The sequence below is a fragment of the Rhipicephalus microplus genome, chromosome 6, assembly GCF_043290135.1.
Source record: "Rhipicephalus microplus isolate Deutch F79 chromosome 6, USDA_Rmic, whole genome shotgun sequence".
NCBI lineage: Eukaryota > Metazoa > Arthropoda > Arachnida > Ixodida > Ixodidae > Rhipicephalus > Rhipicephalus microplus.
In genome coordinates, this window is record NC_134705.1 from 87234453 (window position 1) to 87256344 (window position 21892).

Below are 21892 nucleotides of genomic sequence, written 5' to 3' on the forward strand. Positions count from 1 at the left end.
CTACCGAATGTACGTGTGCGTACATATTGACGCATTGCTCTTTTTTTATTCATCGCAAGAAAATAACGTGCCTCGGACATTTGGTAGATAGTTCATTTATCTGCGTGCATTCAAGATGTCCGAAAGCTGTTATCTATATGCACTTGGTGCTGTACTGAGACAAGGGGAACCTACGATAAGCTCACAGTTGAGGCATAGTGTAGTGAAAAGTAGATGACAAGGGGGAAGCAGCAGCGAGTGCAAGTTACGTGTGCTAGTGAATTATCGCCTACAATACGCGTACAGCCGTTCTGCATAAGAACATAGGGATAAGGCTGGCGAAGAAGTCTAACAGCAGGCACTGGAATCAGGGAGCCGCTGGGCGATAAGGGAACGCTACGCTGTGTACGCAGCGGGAAATTTCGCAACGCGATAGTAGAAAAGTCAAGAGACTGCGCCGAGTTGCAAACAACGGGGGTGTGACGGACTCGGACGCAACAGTGCTGCCCGTCCGGTGATCCAGCCTATACCGGATGACAAGAGGGCTGCCGCAGTGCAAAAAAAAAAAAAAAGTGCGTGTGACGCAACGATCACGTGATCGCCTTTCCCGTAACCCGATCTCCATTGGTGGTCGATCCTTCTTGTACTCGCGCAACCAGAGAACAGCCTGTGGCAGCGTCGAAGCGTCATAAATTTCGGACCTTGCCCGGTGTGTCGCAGCAGACGACGCTCAGAAGCAGACGACCGCGGACGGGGCCAGTACTTGGCTGTTTCCAGGCATCGATTCGTCGACATGGGGGACCACGTCTACCAAATACGCTCTCTCGGAGTCGGCAGCGAAGGGATTCCCGACCAGTACGCGGACGGCAGGGCGGCCAAGGTGTGGGAACTCTACATCGGAGAGCGCGAGAAGAGAACGGAACACTACAAGGAGTTCCTCTCCAACAAACTTCGTGATCTGGGCTGCCATCACGTCCTTGATGTTGCGTGCGGTACTGGGTTCGTATGCACTCGTTTACAGCTCCTTTAACAATTATCTTAATTTTATAATATCTTCAAATATGTACATTTGGCATAAACTAGGGGGTTTCAAACCCACTTCTCATAGCACGCCACAGTCACTGAATTTAGTTTCTCACAAATGCCCAGACAGTGCAGAAAGTTAGATTTTTCCCCCATTTTATTTACCCTAAAAGCCCGAAGGCATTACAAAGGGGGGGGGGGATATAAGTTTTTACAGAACATTTTATATAAAAACGAGAAAAATAGTGGTGTTCAATCAGTAGTGCGTATCGACATGCATGTGCAGTTCGTCAAAAGTATGCAAGAGAACAAAAAATACTCACGAAAAAAAAAATTAAATGCTGAAAACATAGGTACAATTTATCCATATATACGGAAAAAATCAATAACAGAAAAAAAAAACGTTTACAAAGAGCACTCGCGGAACAAAGATCATACACAATTTACATACAAATGTGGACAAGGCAGGCTGAAAATAGATGTATTTACAAAAAAGCAATACAGTGATTCGGACATATATGTACTAATACGTTAGATGATTTCTGTTATGGACTGGAATACCCTTTGACAAAGTTAAAATGTTTCAGAATTTGTAAGAGTGTGGTTCATGTTCTCAATGAATTGTGTGTGGCAATAAGAACTGTTTAATCATTTCTGAATATTTGTCAGCTTTTTTGAATCTCGGCAATCGATTCCACTCCTGGATAGCCAAATGAAGATAGAAAAACCGAAGTAGATAAGTACGAGCGAATGGTTGACGAACTTTAAGGAATGGGGTATGTGGTGGTGGTTTCAAGGGAATTTGTTGCAGGGCTAGTTTTCCGTAATGCTAAACTTAAAAGTGCAAATATGGCACGGGACACAGACAAATACTTGTGCTGTATGTGTTCTTTTATAGGTCCCATGCCGCATTTGCCCTCTGATATTTATCGTGCCAGCTAAAACGTTTTGAAGAAGGCCCACCTCATATTTCACATGAGCCATTTCTGAAGGGGATCTATACTTCTGAGGAATCTATATTTTGAGTAAAATAAAATGTGCAACACCTTTCATGAACACTAGGACGTCATAAAAGAAAAGAAGTCAACCATGATAATTCTTTGGCATGATATTATCTCTGATATTGGTGACAATATACATTAGACGAAGGGATTTCGTAATTAACTAGAGTAAACACAGACGTAAAGTGATCGTTAAACACACTGGCAATAACCTGCGGCTGCCTAAGGGAGGTTTCATTATGGACAATTGTATAGCTATAGCTACTCGAGTGACTTGTTAAAATGAAGCTCCAGTGCTTTGAAACGTACGTTAGAAAAAGGGGGTAACAGCACATGTAGACGTCATAGCGCTAACTTTCAACAACAGTTTATTACACGCAGATCCCCCTAGTGTATGTACTCCACCACGCCACATGTCACATGTGCATAGCTCTCAAAACCATCAAATATAACTGACGCGAATGCATCAGCACAATACAACACTATATTTTCTCCACTTTTTTGCTTTTTCTTTCTTCCTTTTTTTTATACCGTGCGTAATCGCTAAAAATGCTTATCACAAATACGTGTAATCAAGTTCCTTATTTGTCCACATCACTGATGGGCTGCTCAACACGCCGTCCATCAGTGATCATTCCACTTATTTGTGGAAAGTGCTGTATCAGATAGACCGGTAGTTGCGTAAATGATAGCTTGTGCAAGTACAATAACATAGTAAATAGTGTTGTTCCTGACGGTTTTTTTCCCCTTCATTGTCAGAGATGTAATTGCACACCCAAATTCAATGAAACGGTTATTATGAATGGAAGTAGGTGCGAAATTACGCGATTGATAATGGAGGCTGTCAGAATATTAGCGCTTGGTGACGCGTTTATGAGCAGTCCATCAGTCATGTTGACAGATAAGGATCTTGATTACATGTTTTCGCTATAAGCGATTTTTTTTCGGTTACGCGCGAGAGAAAAAAAAAAGGAAGGAATCGGTCAGTTTCTAAGCAGGTGACATCACGTGTTTACGTCGTCACACGTCTTGATGACGCTACCAGCTTCAACAATACTCGACGTCGAGGTGACGTCAGACCCCATGCGGCTCGTCCCGGAATTCCGTATGACGTCACACGACTTTTTATGCCATGTAGTGTTGATATCGACGGTCACGTTTCCTGAGCCATTAATTATAAATTAGGAGGAAATGCTATCTCGCGCTTTACGAGTGGATGATTTGCGACTACAAGACCCATGATATCGGGGTGGCAGAATGCACCTGACTCTTTGTTCAGCACAAAGAGTGGACGATTTACGGCACCATTTGTGCTCGACAACGGTAGAGCATTAACCTGTCCACGCTATGTTTAGAAAAAAAAAAGTGTTTAACGGTTTAAAGTACATGGTACTCTACTGTGGGAGAGCATATTGGTCGTTCCACCGACGCAGGCGGTGCCATGTAGCCGTGCTCCGAAGCTGTCACATGGTGAGAAAACTGCGACGAAGTTCGGTCTTTCAGAAGCCATAAACCAATTAATGCGTCTTCGCGCTCCGTGACGCTGACGTAAACGCTCACGACATAACCGTCTCGTCCGTCATTTCAACTTTCCGCTGCGCCACCTAATGCCACTGGACTGATCGAATAAAGCCGTCCTGACACATATGAACAAGTGTGTGTTTAGAACAATTAGTTAACGATTTAGAGTACTTTGTAGTTTACTATAGGAGAGCATAAAGCCATCCCGTGAGCCCAACAATGCCTAGGCATAATCGTAGGCAGAACCTACAACGTACACATTAACAACCCCTAACACGTCCGGCTACACGAATACTTTATAGCAGACCTCCCCTCAGTCCCCGGCATTTGACCATATTAGAGGCAAATATATTAATATTATCGGTCAAAAGGAGCGCGTGTACCTTGTTATCATTTGCAAGGTGATATATGCAACCTTTATCTTACAAATACTTCAAAGACAATCATGGGCCCTACGCCGCGCGTTGTACGTTTGCACTTACACAGTAGCTACGGAGGGCACCAACCCTCCTTAAAGCGGCACCCGTTCGTCCCTCATAGTATAGTGCATAACATGTCTTATGTTTTGACCTGCAAGGTTGTGCCGGTGGGAGATTTCTCCTGTGCGTTGTTAAACAATAAAAAATTTGCAGCGTGCGCGTTAACTAAGGTTGCACGGCGGGCGCTAGGTTATTCATGTTGTTGGAACAACATGAATAACCTAGCGCTGTGCATGTGTTCTGTGTCTTCTTCTCTGTCCCGTCCTGGATGCACTATACCTCGAATTTGCCGAATTCTGCGGTCTCTCATTCCCCATCAGCAGCCATCGGCATGTACATTGAGCACTATCTGACAAGAAAGAGTTGCAACGTTATACTCGCTGGGCGTAACCTACTTGGTTTTAGAAAGGTTTAGTGAGCGTTGGGCCGCAGTGTCAAGAATACAGTAAACTAGTATATACCATGAACTCGAAGTGGCTAAAGGTGGGAAGTACACACGAAGCGCAAGCCGTAAAAAAGTGTGCGTGTGCCACCTCTCGTTTAGTCCTTGGAATGTCCGCTGGATGGCGGTGCTTCTATATGCAAAATATGTGACGAAAAGATGCGAGATGGTGGTACTTGGAGTGTTGACTAGATGGACGAACGGACACACAGACATATGCATGGACGGACGCACGGATGGCTGCACGGACGGACAGACGCATGGACAGACGCAGGGGCGGATGCATGGACGAACGCAGGGACAGACGTGCGGATGGACGTGTGGACGCACGAACAGACGCACGCATGGTCATACAGACGGACGCATGGACGGTCGGAAGCAAGGACGAATGGACGGACGGATTCTTCGCCCCACTCTCCATCATTCACTCCGTAGATATGCTGTCATTTTTTTGCTCGTCTTTTTCATAGCGATCGTACTCGGTTGTACTCGGTTGACCTGCCCAGTCATCTCTTGCTAATTGCAGTATGTCATTTGTTCAATAAATATTTTATTCATTCACATTCGCATCCCCTTTCCTCAGACAGAAGCGCAGTCGGCGTTCTGTCCTTTCTAGGGGCGAAGCTCCTTATAGCGGCAGCCGTTCGTCCCGCGTCCTGTCGTAGTATGCAACCAGTCTTACGCTTTGACCTGCAAACAATTTGACCTCTAAGCTGGTGCCAGTGAGAGATTCCTTCTGTGCGTTGTTGAACAACAAAAAATAGTGCTCAATGTACATGCCAATAGCTGATAATGGGGTATGAGAGACAGGAGCATTTGGCTTTTAGTTAACGTGCACGCTGCGATCCCCATTAGCAGCCATTGCATGTACATTGAGCACTATCTGAAGGGAAAGGGTTGCTACGTTATACCCGCTGGGTGTAACCACCTTAGTTTTAGAAAGTTTTAGCGGGCGTTGAGCCGCAGGGCCATGAATACAATGAACGAGTATATACCATGAAGGGGGCGCTGCGAGCGCTCGATGGTGACGGACGCACTCCACATCGCCTCCGTAGATTTTCTGCTATTTCTGCGGACATCCACCTTGGTACCCCTGAAACTTGGATTTATCGTCACTGCCAAGTTCTCCGCTTCACCTAGACAACACCTTCGTCCAGGTGGGTCCAGTTTTGACAACTTGAGGGACGTCCTTCACTCCCGGCTACAACGCCGCCTCGCTAAGGGCTCTCAGCCCGGCGATGGCGGCCGCTAACGTGGTTACGGGCTATGATCCTACCTCAAGCCAAATGCTGTCCATGGAGATTTCATCCTCCGAAAACACTATGCCATCAGAAGATGAATACCTCGACGACATGGTGAAACTGTGGCAACGCAAGCAAGCGAAATCGAAGTCTGCGTCTCAACAACAACGAGACGCCACGGCGGGCCACCATTCCCCAGCCTTGCAAGGAACGCCGGCGCGCCATCCCTCCGGCGGTGTGCCTACCTCTGCTCCGTCCTCGCAGCCAGCGAAGCAACGCAAGTGGCGTCCGCGTCAAACTCCTCGCCTTTCTCGCGACGACTACATCGTAGTACTGAAACCTCGCGTTCCCTGCGAGCTACGCACATTTGTCCCGGCCGATCGCGCGGGCGACGCCATCCGCAGCTACCTCGGCGACCGGACTACCACGCAAATTCAAGTGTGGCCAATCTGGGAACAGAACATCTTGGTCTGTAGCACCACCATTTTGCCTATGGCACAGCGACTCCTCGGGGACTTCCTGCTGCAAGTGGGGGATCAGCAGCTGCCCGTTCGAGGCCACGCCAAGGCACCAGGGGATACATGCAAGGGCGTCATCAATGTAAACCCTGCTGAAAGCCAGGAAAAGATAAAGTCTGAACTGTATTGGCCTCAAGGTACTATCCTTGCGGTCCGCAAACTCGGAGATTCCGCGGCGGCGGTGGTGACTTTCGAGGGCACGAAGTTACCCCGCTTCCTCTTCTACCACTGCGTGGCGACGTATATCCGCGCCTACAAGAAAACGGTCCCTGTATGCACCAAGTGCGGTACCATCGGTCATCGACCACGTCAGTGCCCTCACGCCGCTCCAACCCAGTGTGCCAAATGTGGAACCCCCGCACCTGCAGGTCTCAATGCCCACGACTGCCACCCCAAGTGCCTCCTCTGCCACGGCGCCCATGAGACTGGGACCAGTGGCTGCACGGCAAAATACCGTAAATATCGGAAACGCAAGCAGCCCTCAACATCTCCTCGAGGGACCACCTCATGTTCGTCACAGCCAGGCAGCAGCACAAACCTGCATCATTCGGCTCCACCACTCCACGCCGACTCTCAAGCATTCCCACCGCTCGAAGCACCAGCGGCGGTACCTCAGGTGAGCAGTTGGGCAGGGAAAGCTGCTTCTAAGCCTCTCTCACCCCCTTCTGTCGATCCTCCTTCTCCCGAACTTGCGGCCCTTCGCCAGCAAGTTGCGGCACTTCAAAAGCAAAATTCTCTTTTAACTAAACAACTCGAACTCTTAAATAAGCGACTTCAACCCCAACAACAGTGTACTGCAAGGCCATCCGGTATTGCCTCCTCTGTCCAGGCGGCTACGCCAGCTACGTCCAAGCTTAGTCCTCGCGCTAAGTCCACTCCCATTAAACCGCCGGTTCAAGCAGCCATGTGTACTCCAGCACTCGGAACCGGTGCCACATCTACTCCAGAAGCTCTTGAGGCTCCTGGGGCACCTCAGGTTCTCTTGCCCGCTAACCAAACTCTCCCTAGCGAAGAGCACACCCCGCGCGTAGAGGAACGCCTCACGCGCGTCGAAGCTTCGATTAATCACCTCCTCACCAGCTTCTCGGTCCAACGCATAGTAGTAGAAGTTACCCAGGCTATTCAAGCCTGGGCAATCACCCAGTTTCAACCCAAGGCATCGCGTTCCCGCTCCTGCTCGGTGAGCAATGAGGGTACAGCTCCACGGTGTCGTCGTAAGGTGGCTACCACCACCCCGCCGTCGGACAATCCGGCCTCCGTTCCCCTCCCTGCCTCTGAGGATTCCGAGCGGGACATGGAGGACCAAATATAAAACCTAGGACAGTCAAGATGGCTACCAATCGTACGTCCCGTTCAAACATTGCGTCTAAATTCGAGATCATACAGTGGAACCCTGGAGGCTTCGGGAACAGGCGAAAGCGTTCACATCTTTCCCTTTTTCTCAGCTCACTTGGCTCTCAGCCGGCCGTCTTGGCGCTCCAAGAATCTGGCCCTGCTCCATCCCTTTCTGGATACTGCTCCTATGTAGGCGGCACCACCACATGCCTCCTCGTGCATAAAGCTTACACGGCGATACAGATCGACCTCGATCTGGATCTTCCTTACGACTACTGCATGATATCAGTGCTGTCTCAGCGGAGGGGCCAACCATCAATACATATCTTAAACGTGTACTGTCCCCCTCGCCTTTCGAGGGCTTCGTTTGCGCATCTCTTCCATCGGGCCCTGCGTATAGCGGCCCGACAACCACTGGTGATTGTCGGGGACTTTAATGCCCCCAGCCCTCAATGGGGTTACCACTACGAGAGGGCCCGGGGCAGAGAGCTCAAGGAGCTCATTTCCTCGCTGAGCCTGACGCTTCTTACCGATCCGGCACAACCCACACGTTCCGGCAACTCGGTCACGCGAGACACATGCCCCGACCTCTCCCTCACCCGTCACATCCGCGATGCTACATGGGAAAATTTAGGCGAAAACCTAGGCAGCGATCACTTTTTACTCCGCATTTCGTTCACACCGCGGCAGAAAATGCGCCAACACTGGGGCCAAGCCCGTCTCACCGATTGGACTCAGTTCAGAATGCAACCATTCCCCGCCAGCCTCTCCTCGACCGAATATGCAGCGTGGGCATCATACGCTCTTCATATGAAACAAGCGAACACTCGCACCCTTGCAACCTCTAATTTGACTCCTGCAATCGATCCACACCTCCTACATCTTTGGCACGCTCGCCGCGGGCTCACAAGGCGCTAGAAACGCAAGAAACTTAATCGGAAACTTCGCGCTCGCATTGAGGCGCTCACTGCAGAGGCGGCCGCATACTCCGCACAACTTTCCGATGCTAACTGGGCAGACACCTGTTCGAAGGCTGCAAACCAGATGAGCTCTAAGAGTGCGTGGCGACTCTTTAGAAGCCTTCTCGATCCCTCCACCACCAGGGGAGAAACGCAACGCCAGCTCCACCGTGTTCTGCATGCATTTCAGGGCACTACGGATGAACTCGTGCGAGAACTTTGTGACCGCTACATCTGCCGCACAATTGATCCCGCAGGCCCAGCATATACGTATGCCGGTGCCCCTAACACCGACCTCGACGCCCCATACACGCTTTCTGATTTACGATTTGCACTCACGAAAATGCGACGGGGCACGGCCCCTGGACGCGACGGAATCACAGTATCGCTCCTGGCAAATCTTCCCGACCAAGCACACCTCTCGCTACTCCAGCTTATAAATTCGATATGGGACGGTTCTCCGCTTCCAACGGAATGGACCACATCGGTTTTGACATTCATTTCCAAATCGGCAAAGTCCGTTAGTATTGAGGCACTGAGACCTATCTCACTTACGTCTTGCGCAGGCAAACTCATGGAAACCATGGTTCGCGAACGCCTTTCCGCCTACTTGGAGGCCAGGAGCACCTTGGCCGACACGATGTTTGGCTTTCGCCCGCATCTGTCGGCGCAGGACGTCCTGCTCCAGCTTCAACACGATATCATAGAGCCGACTACTATGCGCCATAACGATAAAGCCGTGCTCGCTCTCGATCTCCGCGGGGCGTTCGACAACGTCAAACACAGCACTATACTCACTAACCTGTCTACCACAAACTGCGGGCAGAAGACTTTCAACTACATTCGCGCCTTTCTATCTCATCGCACCGCCTTCATTCGCCTTAATTCTACCGAACACGGCCCGTACTTATTAGGCACGCGGGGTACACCTCAAGGGGCAGTCCTGTCTCCTCTGCTTTTTAACCTGGCGATGATGAACCTCCCCTCTCTTCTAAGCGAGGTCGAGGGAATACAACACGCACTATATGCGGACGATATCACAATCTGGACCAACACCGGCTCCTTAGCGCAAATCGAAGAACGCCTGCAAAAGGCTGCCCTTCTGGTGGACACCTACGCAGGTTCATGCGGCCTGGAGTGCTCTCCAGCTAAATTGGCTCTTCTTTCAGTCTCTCCGCTACCGCCGCCTCAAATTTTTCTTCCGTCCGGGCCCGTCCCGTCAGTGCAAAATATTCGGGTTCTTGGACTTCACCTCACATCGTCCTTGGATCCAAAGGGCACAATAGCAGGCCTCAGACGCACCAGCGAACAGGTGAGCCGCATGATACGGCGAGTTTCTACCAAGCGCGGCGGCCTCCGCGGGTCTCAGTCCCTCCGATTGGCCCACGCGTTTGTGACCAGTCGCGTCCTCTACGCCTTGCCTTACCTTCGCCTGCGTCGTCGACACGAGCACCAGCTGGACGTCCTTCTTCGTTCAGTATACAAACGCGCTCTGGACCTACCTATTGCAACTTCCAACAGCCGATTCACGGCTCTGGGGGTACACAACACCTTTGCAGAGATGCGCGAAGCTCATCGCGTTAACCAAATCAACCGACTGTCACAGACGCCTTCAGGGCGCCGTCTTCTACACAGACTTGGCCTTAACCCGATATCTGACCAAGACCCTCTGCAGCCGGTACCAGAGCTCTGGCGTCAAAAGCTATGGGTGGAACCTCTACCCCGTAATATGAACCCTGACCTCCATCCTGGCCGTAGACTAGCACGCGCCGCGGCCCTTCATACGCGACACTCCGATCGTCCTGGTGTTTTCTACGTGGACGTCTCGGGTCCCTCCCCCTCGGGTCACTTCACGGCTGCCGTGATTACAGAGGGCAAACACGTAGATGGCCTCTCCTTTCGAGCAGACACAGTAACGCACGCTGAAGAGGTTGCCATAGCTTTGGCCGCCTCTCACCCTGCCTCACGCACCATCCTGACGGACTCGCGCTCGGCCTGTTCTCAGTACCTTCAGGGTTCCATTGCTCCGCTGGCGGCTAGCCTACTACAGGCAGCCTCTTGGCGCTTTAATCCTACTCCCATTCGTATAGTGTGGACCCCAGGCCACTCGGGCCTGCCCGGCAACGAGGCGGCAAATGCCGCTGCCCGCGCTTCTCCTGTCCGGGCCGTTGCCCCTCCATGTCCCGAGACGGAATCTGGCAATATCAACCTGACGCGCTTTCGCGAAATTTTGGCTTATTACCGGGCTTCGCGCCGCCTCTACCCGGACCCCGCACGCGGTTTGGAGAAAGCGGACGAACGACTGCTACGCCGCCTGCAGACGAACACCTTTATCAGTCCGGCGGTCGCCAGGCACTTTTTGCCGGAAATCAATGGCACCTGCTCGACCTGTCATGTGCTCGCCGACACATATCACGTCGTAGCATCGTGCCCAGTTAATCCCGTCCCTTTCTCATCCACTTTTCCTATCCCAACTAGAGAGGCTTGGGAGGAGCACCTGCTCGGCTGCTCTACCTTGGCTGCACAACGCTCCTTGGTGGAGCGCGCACGGGCAGCTTCCAGCTCCACTGGCGTCCCGGAATAGGGTCTTGCCACTCTAGCACGCCGATGGGCCACGTCGGCACTCTCTAGTAAACTTTTTCTGAAATAAATGTTTTTTACCACCACCACCTATACAATGAACTCGAGGTGGTTAAAGGTGGGAAGTGGACCCGAAGCGCAAGCCGTAAGAAAGTGAGCGTGTGCCACCTCTCGTTTAGTCCTTGGAATGTCCGCTGGATGGCGGTGCTTCTATATGGGGAATATATGATGAAAAGATGCGAGATGGTGGTACTTGGAGTGTTGAATAGACGAACGAACGGACACATAGACAGATGCATGAATGGACGCATGAACGGACGCAGGGGCGGATGCATGGAGGAACGCAGGAACGGACGCACGCACGGACGGGCGGATGGACGCATGGATGGTCGCACATACGGAAGGAAGCAAGAAAGAATGGACGGACGAATGCTTCGCCCCACTCTCCATCATTCACTCCGTGGATATGCTGCCAATTTTTTATTCTTCCTTCGCCTCCGTCTGTGAGCGCGGTAACGCTTATGAGGTTGCTTGAAACGTCGGCATTTGTGTTGAAAATTTGAACTCGCTGTATTTACAATCGGCGAGTGATGTTTCACTTGATCGTAGCATGATGAGAAGTTTCCTCATGGGCTATCTATCTATCTATCTATCTATCTATCTATCTATCTATCTATCTATCTATCTATCTATCTATCTATCTATCTATCTATCTATCTATCTATCTATCTATCTATCTATCTATCTATCTATCTATCTATCTATCTATCTATCTATCTATCTATCTATCTATCTATCTATCTATCTATCTATCTATCTATCTATCTATCTATCTATCTATCTATCTATCTATCTATCTATCTATCTATCTATCTATCTATCTATCTATCTATCTATCTATCTATCTATCTATCTATCTATCTATCTATCTATCTATCTATCTATCTATCTATCTATCTATCTAATCTATTTTCAAGTCGCAGTTATAGTGCTTGTTCATGATCGCACCACTTTTATCTCAACTGCAGCATAGACTCCGTGCTGCTTCTGGAAGAGGGCTTCAAAGTTACAAGTGTGGACGCCAGCGACCGCATGCTCAAGTACGCGCTCAAAATCCGCTGGAACCGCAGGAAGGAAAAGGCCTTTGACGACTGGGGTAAGCGTACATCAATGAATTTCGTAGCTGACCCACAAAAACTGAACTGCATTGCATTGTGTAATCGCGGCTGCTAGATTAAAAAAAAGGGTGATTTATACTAGCCGTGTAAAACTTAGGAAACAGTGAAGGTAGTTCATTTCTTGCGTCCTAACGTAGCCTTCTTGGCTGATGACAGCTCTTTCCCCGACGTAGACGGAGTGGAGCTCAACTACAGCTTGCCACTGGTTATGGGAAAACGGCCAAAGTGCAGCACCAGAACTAACGTGCAAAGCTGGCTGGGGAAACATTTGGCTGGGGCACCTGTGGTAGAAGCGCGGGCCTTTCGTCGCTTGTAAAGCTGTATATACACGACCGATGAAATCGCGATCTGACTCCGGGGATCGCTTATTATGGCACCATGCGTCACCCCTTTCCTCCGCGTCTCCGCTTCAGTCCGTTCAGAGCGATTCGTGAAACGATGGAAGCCCAATAAAAGTTGTGATCTTCGTCGAGTAATGCTGAATTTCTCGCTTGTAGTGTGTATCCGCTTTCTCCATGATGCCACGGGGCATGCGCTCTTCTTTGGTGTAAAAGTCGCGAAACACCTTCTTGTCTTTGGGAGGCCTTCGTTCTAGCAATGCTAGTTCTCCAGGCCTCTGCCGAAATCCTATTAAAACGCCAGAGCGCTGCACAGGAAAATGAAAAGGGCGGATTCTCTCCTGTCGTGTGAATTCTGGGTGTGGAGGGATCCGAATGATGTCACATGTCACGCGACTTGTCTGTCCGCGATCACGCCCGTCGTGTGAATACAGCTTAATTGGCTCGCGCCACGCTGGGAAACTTGGCGCGGTGTCTGTGCGGGGGCTACATGACCAGTCATGTAAGCTTCCTAGCGGGGGCTGTCTCCGTCGGTGGGCGCGGCTGATGAGCAACGGCGCGGAGGATTTTTGAATGCGAAGCATCTTTTTTACTCATGTGTGTAATGCCGTACGTACGAGCGTCCATACGAACGTGCCGCAATGTGTTCCCGTTTGCCGAGGGTGTTGGAGCGGTGCCGAGTAGGTCCCACCGCAGTTACGAGTTCATGTCACGCTCTCCATGCACGCTTCTCTCGCAGATGCCCGCTGACGTCACTCTCTCTCTCTCTCACCCGCCGCATGCCCACAGCAGCACCCGCAGCTGCCGGTTACTCCACATCCGCCCGCTCATAACTCACTTCTCTCTCACTTCACCCTCTCCGCGGTCTGCAACACTTGACCGCACGTCGATGGGAAACAATCTTTCGGCTCGTTTGAAACTTACAGGAAACCTATGAAACTTCGGCTATGAAACTTACAATCTTTCGGCTATGAAACTTACAGGAAACCAAGCCCGCCTCCCGTGTCTTCGTGTTTCAAACTAAAGTACTCGGTGTTTCGCTTCAAGCCATTCTTCCAACACCTGCGTCGACACCCGTTTCAACTGGGTCAGCGCCGTTCGCACCGCTGCTGCCTCGCATCCCGTGAGGGTTCTTCCCTTCGGAGAGATGGTCCATAATTTTTCTCACACCCGATGTTTTACCTCGAGATTTAGGATCTTCATTCTCAAGAAGAAAACGCAAAAGAAAGGCCTCACAGCTTTCGCACCAAGGACTAAGCATTGAATGCGATAGCAGCAAATCTGGCAGTTATTGGAAGTGATGCTATAGGAGATTTAGAAACCATACGAAATATAGGGAATAGGGTCTATCGTGCTTGAATCGACAGTAATGAAATAACTAGTACATCCAAACGGGCGTTGTAGTAAATGACGTGACATCCGAAAAAAGGTGAAGTCCAAGTTCGGCGTCGAAAAACGCGACAAGCCCCTGCTTTTCGCGTCGAAGTAAATTTTCTCCAGTGACTATCCCCAGAACATCCTGTAGGCACAACGCGCCGAAGTTGTGCAGCAAAAAGTTCATGACCTCAGTCCACAAAGTTCTTGATGATATGCGCACTGTTGCTTCGACGAAGGCGTGCAATGTTTTAACGGCGAAAGCGTGGTCACAACTCAAGTCTGCTCCCATTGATATTTAGAAAAAAATTGCGGCAGTTGACTCGTGAGGACGAAGCTCTTTTGATGAAGCGATGCGACGATTACTTGGAACAGTGTTGCAGCGCTCTTTTAATGGGTGTGTTGTGGGTCCGGCAGTAACCGCGGCAGTCCGGCAGGACGGGCGTGGAGGCACGCCTTATGTTGATAGGGATTAGTACGCAGGTCATACATTTGTGCATGCTATGTATTTCGCGTTGAAGTGATAGACAGTATCAAGGTTGCAACCCTGACAGCTGAAGTGGTCACGTTTCCTTATGCCGGGGTTTTATTGAGTTACGCCACGTTGTATGCTATAAGAGCGAGCCTTACCTTGTACTACGTTCCAGTTTGTTGTTATCACATTTATTGCTTCACGAAACTGTGACTTTAAGTGTAGCCTACCGTATTACGAACACGGCGCGACAGAAAGAGGTGAGATTATTAGAACCACACGAATGCAAAGACTAAGACATAACTGAAAAAGGCCCTACAACACTTTTTCGGCAGGGTCCAAAAACATGGCCGATAGGTGATCGAGGCTCCCGAAAACATGTGCGCCAAACGTTAGAGCGCAGAACGTGGCCGGGAATCAACAAATAATTTTCACAGCCAGAGAACTCGCACCTATTCTCTCTACAAATGAAGTCATATACCCAAAGACCATGGTCATTGGCTGATTTTACATAGTCAACGAGTGGCGTGCACAGATGCCGCGCTATTTTCACCCGAACCTGATTTTTACGCCAGCACCACCGTCGCGTGACGTCCTGATCGGCAAAGCGGCAGTCATTCAGAATAATGGTTCATGTGTGCGTTTGTGTGTGGCTGCAAGTGCTGTTATGTGTTTTTCAGTGCATGTATTATAATCATCACCCAGCACCTGAAGTAGCATGTGAAGCGGCATGAGTGGCATGCCAGGCTGACACATCCATCTTTTCGCTGAAACATTTGTCTCTCTCTCTCTCTCGCCATCGGTGTGAACTAGCCAGATGTGTAAAAGCGTTGTGTCTGCGTGTCTTCTCGTGCAGTGATCGAGGAAGCAAACTGGCTAACCCTTCCCGATGACATCGTCAAGCCGTCGTCCGGTGGTTTCGACGCGGTCATCTGCCTGGGAAACTCGTTCAGCCATTTGCCGGACTCGAGGGTTGCCCCCGGAAGTACGCATCGGCGCGCCATCACCAACTTCCGGGAGATGCTCAAGCCCGGTGGATACTTGGTGATCGACCACCGGAACTACGATCACATCCTCGACCACGGCACAACGCCCGTGCATAGCATTTACTACAACGTGAGCACACCGTGTTCGTGCATTCTCTGTATAGAAACATGGTGAAAAAGAGCACCGAGTTGGGCTAGTTGGTTCATTTTGATTCTTCAAAGGTCCAACTGTGTATTACAAACAAGGACAGAGAGAAAGTAAAGGACAGCACGTGCGCAGACTCAAAACTCGGAGTATATTTTACTATTCTAGAGCAAAGTACGTAGTATGTATGTGCAAGTACAGCCTTATTCGGCTTTGAACTTGGCCCATTTCAAAAATAAGCTCCGCATGTATCCCCAAACGGATTTTGGCTTTGCCTACTGACGTGGCTTGTTCAATGCCACGCGCTTAAGGGAAAAAAGTCACAGCTTTGCCCCAAAGGTGAAGCAATGAACGCGAGAGCAACAAATGGGAAGGCCACTCGCTGAACGGCAAGCATATCGAAACACGCCCCGCGTTTCTCACGCACAAATGAAGCCCGATACGTACTCCCAAGTACAGATGAACGCAAATAAGCACCTCAGTTGTTACTTCGCTCTGTCTCAAAAGCGCACTCTTTTCGCAAACGGTGACTATGCAACGATTGCAATGACCTTTGCGCACCCGGTAACTACAACTGAATCGTTCCGGTGAAAGCCACATGCCAGCCAAGACGTACGATTCTCTCCACTGCGATACTGCGAGATAATGGTGCGTCAGCGCACGTCCACCGTCTCTTCTCGGTGGGGCTACGCGTGTGAGATGAGGGCATGCGTGCCTCCACGTGCTCATTGCGCCATTTTGCTAATAACGCTAAAAACACGATAGTGCCCCCCCCCCCCCCCCCCGAGATGCCCTTCATCAGTGGTAAGCGGGATATATTATTAGCTTGCTGTTTGAACGTTCAAGGACGTGGTTTTCTGTGGCCCATTGGTCGAATGTTGACTTGCCACGTATACGACTTTTTTTAGAGAGGCCCCTTAACTGCTCTGTTAGGTCCAACTACTCTCCGAAGAAAGTATAATGTTCTCCTAGGAGAGTTTACGTGTTTCTTTCAAAGGGAGTCATACACGAAGCGAGCAAATACACAAATCAGTCAGACTCAGATGACTTCTTTTTTGTGTCCTAGAGTGTAGCGGGCTTGCTGAAATGCGCAGTCCCACATATTTTCAACAACCATTACCAAAGCGTAAGCGCAATTTCATTAGTAGGGCAGTCCCCGATAGTCACAAGGCATCACATAGAAACCTTTAGCATTCGGAGAGCATTTTTTCTCACAATAATGCTGTATTCTGCATGTAAAGAGAAGTTGCTGCCTATTTGTAGCGCCACGGTTACTCTTCGTCTCATTGGTGGCAGTTTTGCTCACAATGTCTGCAGTGACAAGTACCGGTAAAAGTGCACACAAACAGACATTCACAATTTCGAAGCCTCAATGCAGCAAAATATATGCTGCTTCAAGGGCCAAGTGTCATGGCCCACCACCTTTCCTAAATGATGGAAATGTTTTTTTACGAGTTGCACACCCCTTAGAATAACTCGATCAGACACCATGAACTGCGTAATGAAAAGTTCGTTTCGTACGCAGAGTAACCACATCAAGGACATCCAGACCTCGGTGCTGTACGTGGACAGAAATCCCTCGATGGTGATATTGGACTACGTCATGGACGTGTCTTCTTTGGAGAGCAAGTTCGACTGCACGGACACCGAGTACAGCAAGAAAGGCCGGTTCTCCGGAGAGCCGATTAAGTATGCACTTCTGTTTACGTTACGCAATATTTCATTTCTTTTCGTCCCTCAGAAGCTTTTTTTGACAATGCCTTCAAGTTTTACAATTTATGCGATTGCAGATAAGTAATAAATAATTTACCTAGGCGAAGAATATTAGCTAGAGGAATGCGCTGTACTTAAGTGAGACTTAACAGATACAAAAAAAAAAACTAGCGTGGCAGTGTAACAGACGACGTCCTGAAGATTTGCCATCCACATAATAAACATTAATCGAAACATTGAAACATAAGATACTATTCGCAAGATCATGCTTTCATGTTGCCTCGGCATCAAGGGCACAATTTGAAAGCCATATAGAAAATATTTGCAAAGGCACGACGTTCTATGTGCATGGTCTTTTATAGAAACAATTCCGAAGTTTCAAAGACATCCTGCATAGCATGTAATATTTGTGGATAGTTCTATGCTGAGAGTACTGTATCTCGCGTTATTGTAACACTCTTTAATGTTTTAGCCTGTATCTCAAGTTACGCCATAGGAGCACCTAGACAATTGTTGGAAATAAATAATTGATTAAAATTATCAAGAATTTGTCCAGTGAGAAATTAGTGATTAGGGACAGGTGATGTGCACTTGCACAAGAAGCACATTGGAGTGCGAAAATTCTCTGCAAAAGTTATGATTAGAATTTAGAGAAGTAATAAACAGCTTTAGAATGAAGGTAGCTGTGCAATCTATTGTGCTATGCGATATCATACTGGGCCTTTATCAACTAGATTTAGTGAAAAATAGGACCCCGGAAGACACGCAATAAGACGCGAAATCGTGGGGAAGTCCATACGCGATGCGCCCCTTTCAGTTGGCCGTGTCAAACTATTGTTGGTAGTTTGAAGTATATACTTCAGCATGCTAGATAAATAGAGTTGAGGGTTGAAGATGTGTTGCCACGCTGCTGTAGCGCACAATAACGCAATGGGATCAATTGAAGCACGCACTATAGATCATGCGGGTGTTAAAAAGGGTTCAGCCCCTCATGTTCCTCTCGCCTTTAAGCTGGTAGGGACATACTTTGGAGGAAAAAAGAACCTATATGACCCTCCTCAGAGTTAAGTATGTTGCACTGTCCGTGACCCTGAATTCTGGAACTTTTCTATAACAGAGACACACAGTGCAAGAGTCACTGTTGAATACAAGCTTTGTTAAATGTTACGGATTGAAGCATCACACGTATTTTGCTATGCCGTGCTTTAAGATGCAAAACAAAATGATTCCGAATCATCTACCATTATTTATGTCGATGATTAGGCGGAAACTACTGACAATGAAGTGGGAATGTTATCGTTCGAGTACGATTGTTATACGCATACAAACAATTTACATTTTGTTGTTTTCTTTTTTGTATGATTAAAAATGAAACGTGTACGTTATTATGGAAACAACCTAGCAGCCAGAGAAGAATGGATCCCGCTTCTTTATGACTTCTCTGGACTTTCACCAGTATGTACGGTGGAATTGCTGCTGTGTTGCTTTTGTACACCAGCGCCGGTTCGAGCACTGCGAGCTCTATGCAGTGGGCTGCGTCCTCGTTTGTTTGCCTCGTCCCGCCATGCACTATTGGCGCCGCTGCTCACTCGTACTCGCATTATCGCCACGAAGGGACGGCGAGCCCGCGCACGCACAGCGATGGTGACCGTAGGCGACGTTCTCCAAATGGCTGCATTATTACCAGAAAATTCAATACAAATGCATCAGTCATTTCATACAACCAATCACAAGTAACGTAATTATAATGTACGCCAATTGGCTAATACCAGTTACCAAATGTGTTGATTAGTGGCCGCGAATATGCCACACTTGTAAACCCCCCTCCCGACACACACACGCACACACACAACACACACACACACACACACACACACACACACACACACACACACACACACACACACACACACACACACACACACACACACACACACACACACACACACGCACAAAAAGAAACGTTTGAAGCGCCGACTTACCCTTCGGCCAGTGCTATCGCGATCATGCACCCCTAAAGCAGAATACGTAACAGACATAGGAACAGTTGAGAGAAACATACTGTGCACGATCTTGAGGCGCTGCCTCGGGACTTCGATGCCCGACGAGGTTACGTATACCCAACGACCAGCGGTGAGAAACAAAGGGTCGCGGCTGGCTGGAGAGGCCAAAACGCATACACACCCTCCGAGGTCTCGCAGTGGTTTCCCCGAACCCTGCCTGGCGCCCCCGCTTGTCGGGCGAGTGCAAGAAGGCCCGAGTCTCGCCAAAAATAGGCCAATGGGAAACCGTGGTGAAACCTCGAGGGTCTGGGTGGCAGCGAAGTGACGGCGATATATGTCCATCCGCCATCCGTCCGATCCAGAGGAAAGGGACGTGAGAATTCTTCAAGGGAAAATGGCATCGAGCAACTGGTGCGGATGCTTGAATTCCCCTAATACATACTTACAGATTTGTAGTAAGCGATCTGCACTAATGGCAATAAAATCACGCTTGAACGTATAATCAGGGTCAAATGCGTAAGCACCCCATGAATAATCAGTTGCATTGCTATATGAATTCAAGCACGGTGTAAAATGTTTTTTTTTACTGTGCATTGCTGTATACATTTCGGCCATTCGTAAAGATTTGTGATTTTTAGTAGAAAAGCATCAAGTATAGCTAAAAGCCCTGACGCTAAGCACAATTATTAAACTTAAACGTAATACGCAAGAAAAGAGAGTAAATATCAGTCTCTTTCAATGTGGTCGCGTTATGGATCTCGTCTTGCAGGAACTTGAGCGTCGGTGTTGGCGTCGTTGGTTGTGGGCAACAGCTCGAGATGTGCAGGGGGAAGAGTCTCCTGAACGCATGTATGATATTGCTACATGCATATATATTGATATTCTAGGGGGCGACGTGCGCGTGTGCCTGACGAGGAAGACGAATAGTTGTCTCCACTCCATCGCTGGTGAACCGGTCATGCCATTACCACTGGTTTTGAATATATCTAATCCCCAGCCTCGTCGTTACGGCGTCTCTTTTTTTCCGTAACAATATTGCGTGGTGGAATAGTAGAATTGCACCAGGCGTGAAAACACGGAAATCAAGCAGCGAGCGCGTTGTTTGAAGCTGACCACCATTAGAAAGTATGCGGATGCACATGTGCGCGTGGCACATTGGACGCGTTGTGGGTATTTCGTCACTTGGCAAAACGTTTCAAAATTCTATTTGCATTCGAGGATAGCTCGCAACGGGGAATGTTACGTGCAAAAACGTCTCTTTGCTTTTTTTGCGGCAAGGTTTAAAGAAGTCAGCATAGGAGGTCCTCTTGCACTACCGTGTTCTACTCATGCAGGCTCTATGGCCTTCTAAGTTTTTCAAGTGTCCTTGTAATGCCACATTTCACCTCCAGAGTGGAGAAGCGTAAATAACACCGATAAAATGTTTAAAACCTTTTGCTTCAGGCGGTTTTATCGTCCCACACGGTAAAGCGTGAAGTTTTCATCATTAAGAATACTTAAGCCTTTGGAACGACGCTTTCAGAAAAAAAGAATTGTCTGTCACATGTATTTGTGAGTCCCGGTCTGACACAAATGTAACTCTTTAAAAATACTCTCTTTCAGAAAGTCGTGTCTCCCAAAACTCTGCTGAGAGAGTATAATTGCCTCCGAAAGGAGAGTCAATGGCGTCAGTAGGAACTTTCCCATAAGAGTAACATGTATTCTTTTATCCGTTCTCAGAGGGTTCCTGAGCGGAGAATGTTTTCTCCCCGCTCGTACGTTATGCTCGTCGTATTCGTGCAGCTTATGGCTGATTTGGCGGCATGACTTGTTACCCTTTTTTACTCGTTCCAGCAACTTCCGGCTCTCGTATTTCCCGCACAGGCTGAAGGACTTCAACGAGCTCCTCGAGGACGTCTTCGGCAAAGAGGCCCATCACGAGATTTACGGAGACTTCAAGCCTCTCAGCAAAGACTACACTCCCGCCTTTTACATTCACATACTCAAGAAAGTCTGATGTCGGCTGTAAAAGGAAGCTAAAACTGCTCGATATGCATTGACTAAGCTTTTAGTCAGTGAAGTGCGCTTGCACAATCGAATTGCTATTATATAGCAAATAAAAATACACATTTTTCTTTTTGAAACACACTCAAATGCGATTAAAAGTGAGCAACGGTAAGGTGTTCTGCGTTACACATTTAACACACGACTTTCCAAAGCGGATGAAGAGGGCTTGGAAACCTTTTAGTGTTGCCATCTTTAGTGGATGCAATGTAAACATGGCAGTCAACTGATAGAAACAGGATGCTCTTTAGAGTTTGCCTATATAAGAATAAAGTATTTAGGCCAGGCTGGCCAAACAAGCAGCCTGCGTGAGTTACCTTATCCATGTTTATACAAGGTCTATAGTTGCCAGAGTGGAAAGGTACTTTGCAGATACAGACTCCGCTACGAGTACGTGTTCTTCTATTATGCAAACACACACCGATCCATAGAAGCAAAAAGTAGAGACAATTGGGTGAGTTGCATCAACTGCGCGAGACTCAAGATTGTACAGGGAGCTGGTCAAAGCTCTAAGAAAACAACAACAAACAAGAAAAACAAACGCCAAGCTTCCACTGTTTCT

General features: G+C 48.6%; 1 protein-coding gene across 1 annotated transcript; it reads left to right on the forward strand.

Annotated features, from left to right (window-relative positions):
- The first annotated feature begins 636 nt into the window (after positions 1 to 636).
- On the forward strand, positions 637 to 21445 carry Gnmt (Glycine N-methyltransferase). Its single transcript, XM_037418990.2, has 5 exons — positions 637 to 978; positions 12107 to 12234; positions 15297 to 15556; positions 17097 to 17260; positions 21121 to 21445. Exons 1-5 carry the CDS (start codon positions 773 to 775, stop codon positions 21281 to 21283), a joined length of 921 nt encoding a protein of 306 aa, XP_037274887.2. The 5' UTR covers positions 637 to 772; the 3' UTR covers positions 21284 to 21445.
- Positions 21446 to 21892: the final 447 nt, after the last annotated feature.

Excerpts from the sequence above, each read along its gene's own strand:
- Gnmt (XM_037418990.2), top strand. The coding sequence starts at position 773 with ATGGGGGACCACGTCTACCAAATACGCTCTCTCGGAGTCGGCAGCGAA. Across the intron at positions 979-12,106 it reads GATGTTGCGTGCGGTACTGG|CATAGACTCCGTGCTGCTTC; the intron begins GTTCGTATGCAC and ends TCTCAACTGCAG. Across the intron at positions 17,261-21,120 it reads TTCTCCGGAGAGCCGATTAA|CAACTTCCGGCTCTCGTATT; the intron begins GTATGCACTTCT and ends TACTCGTTCCAG.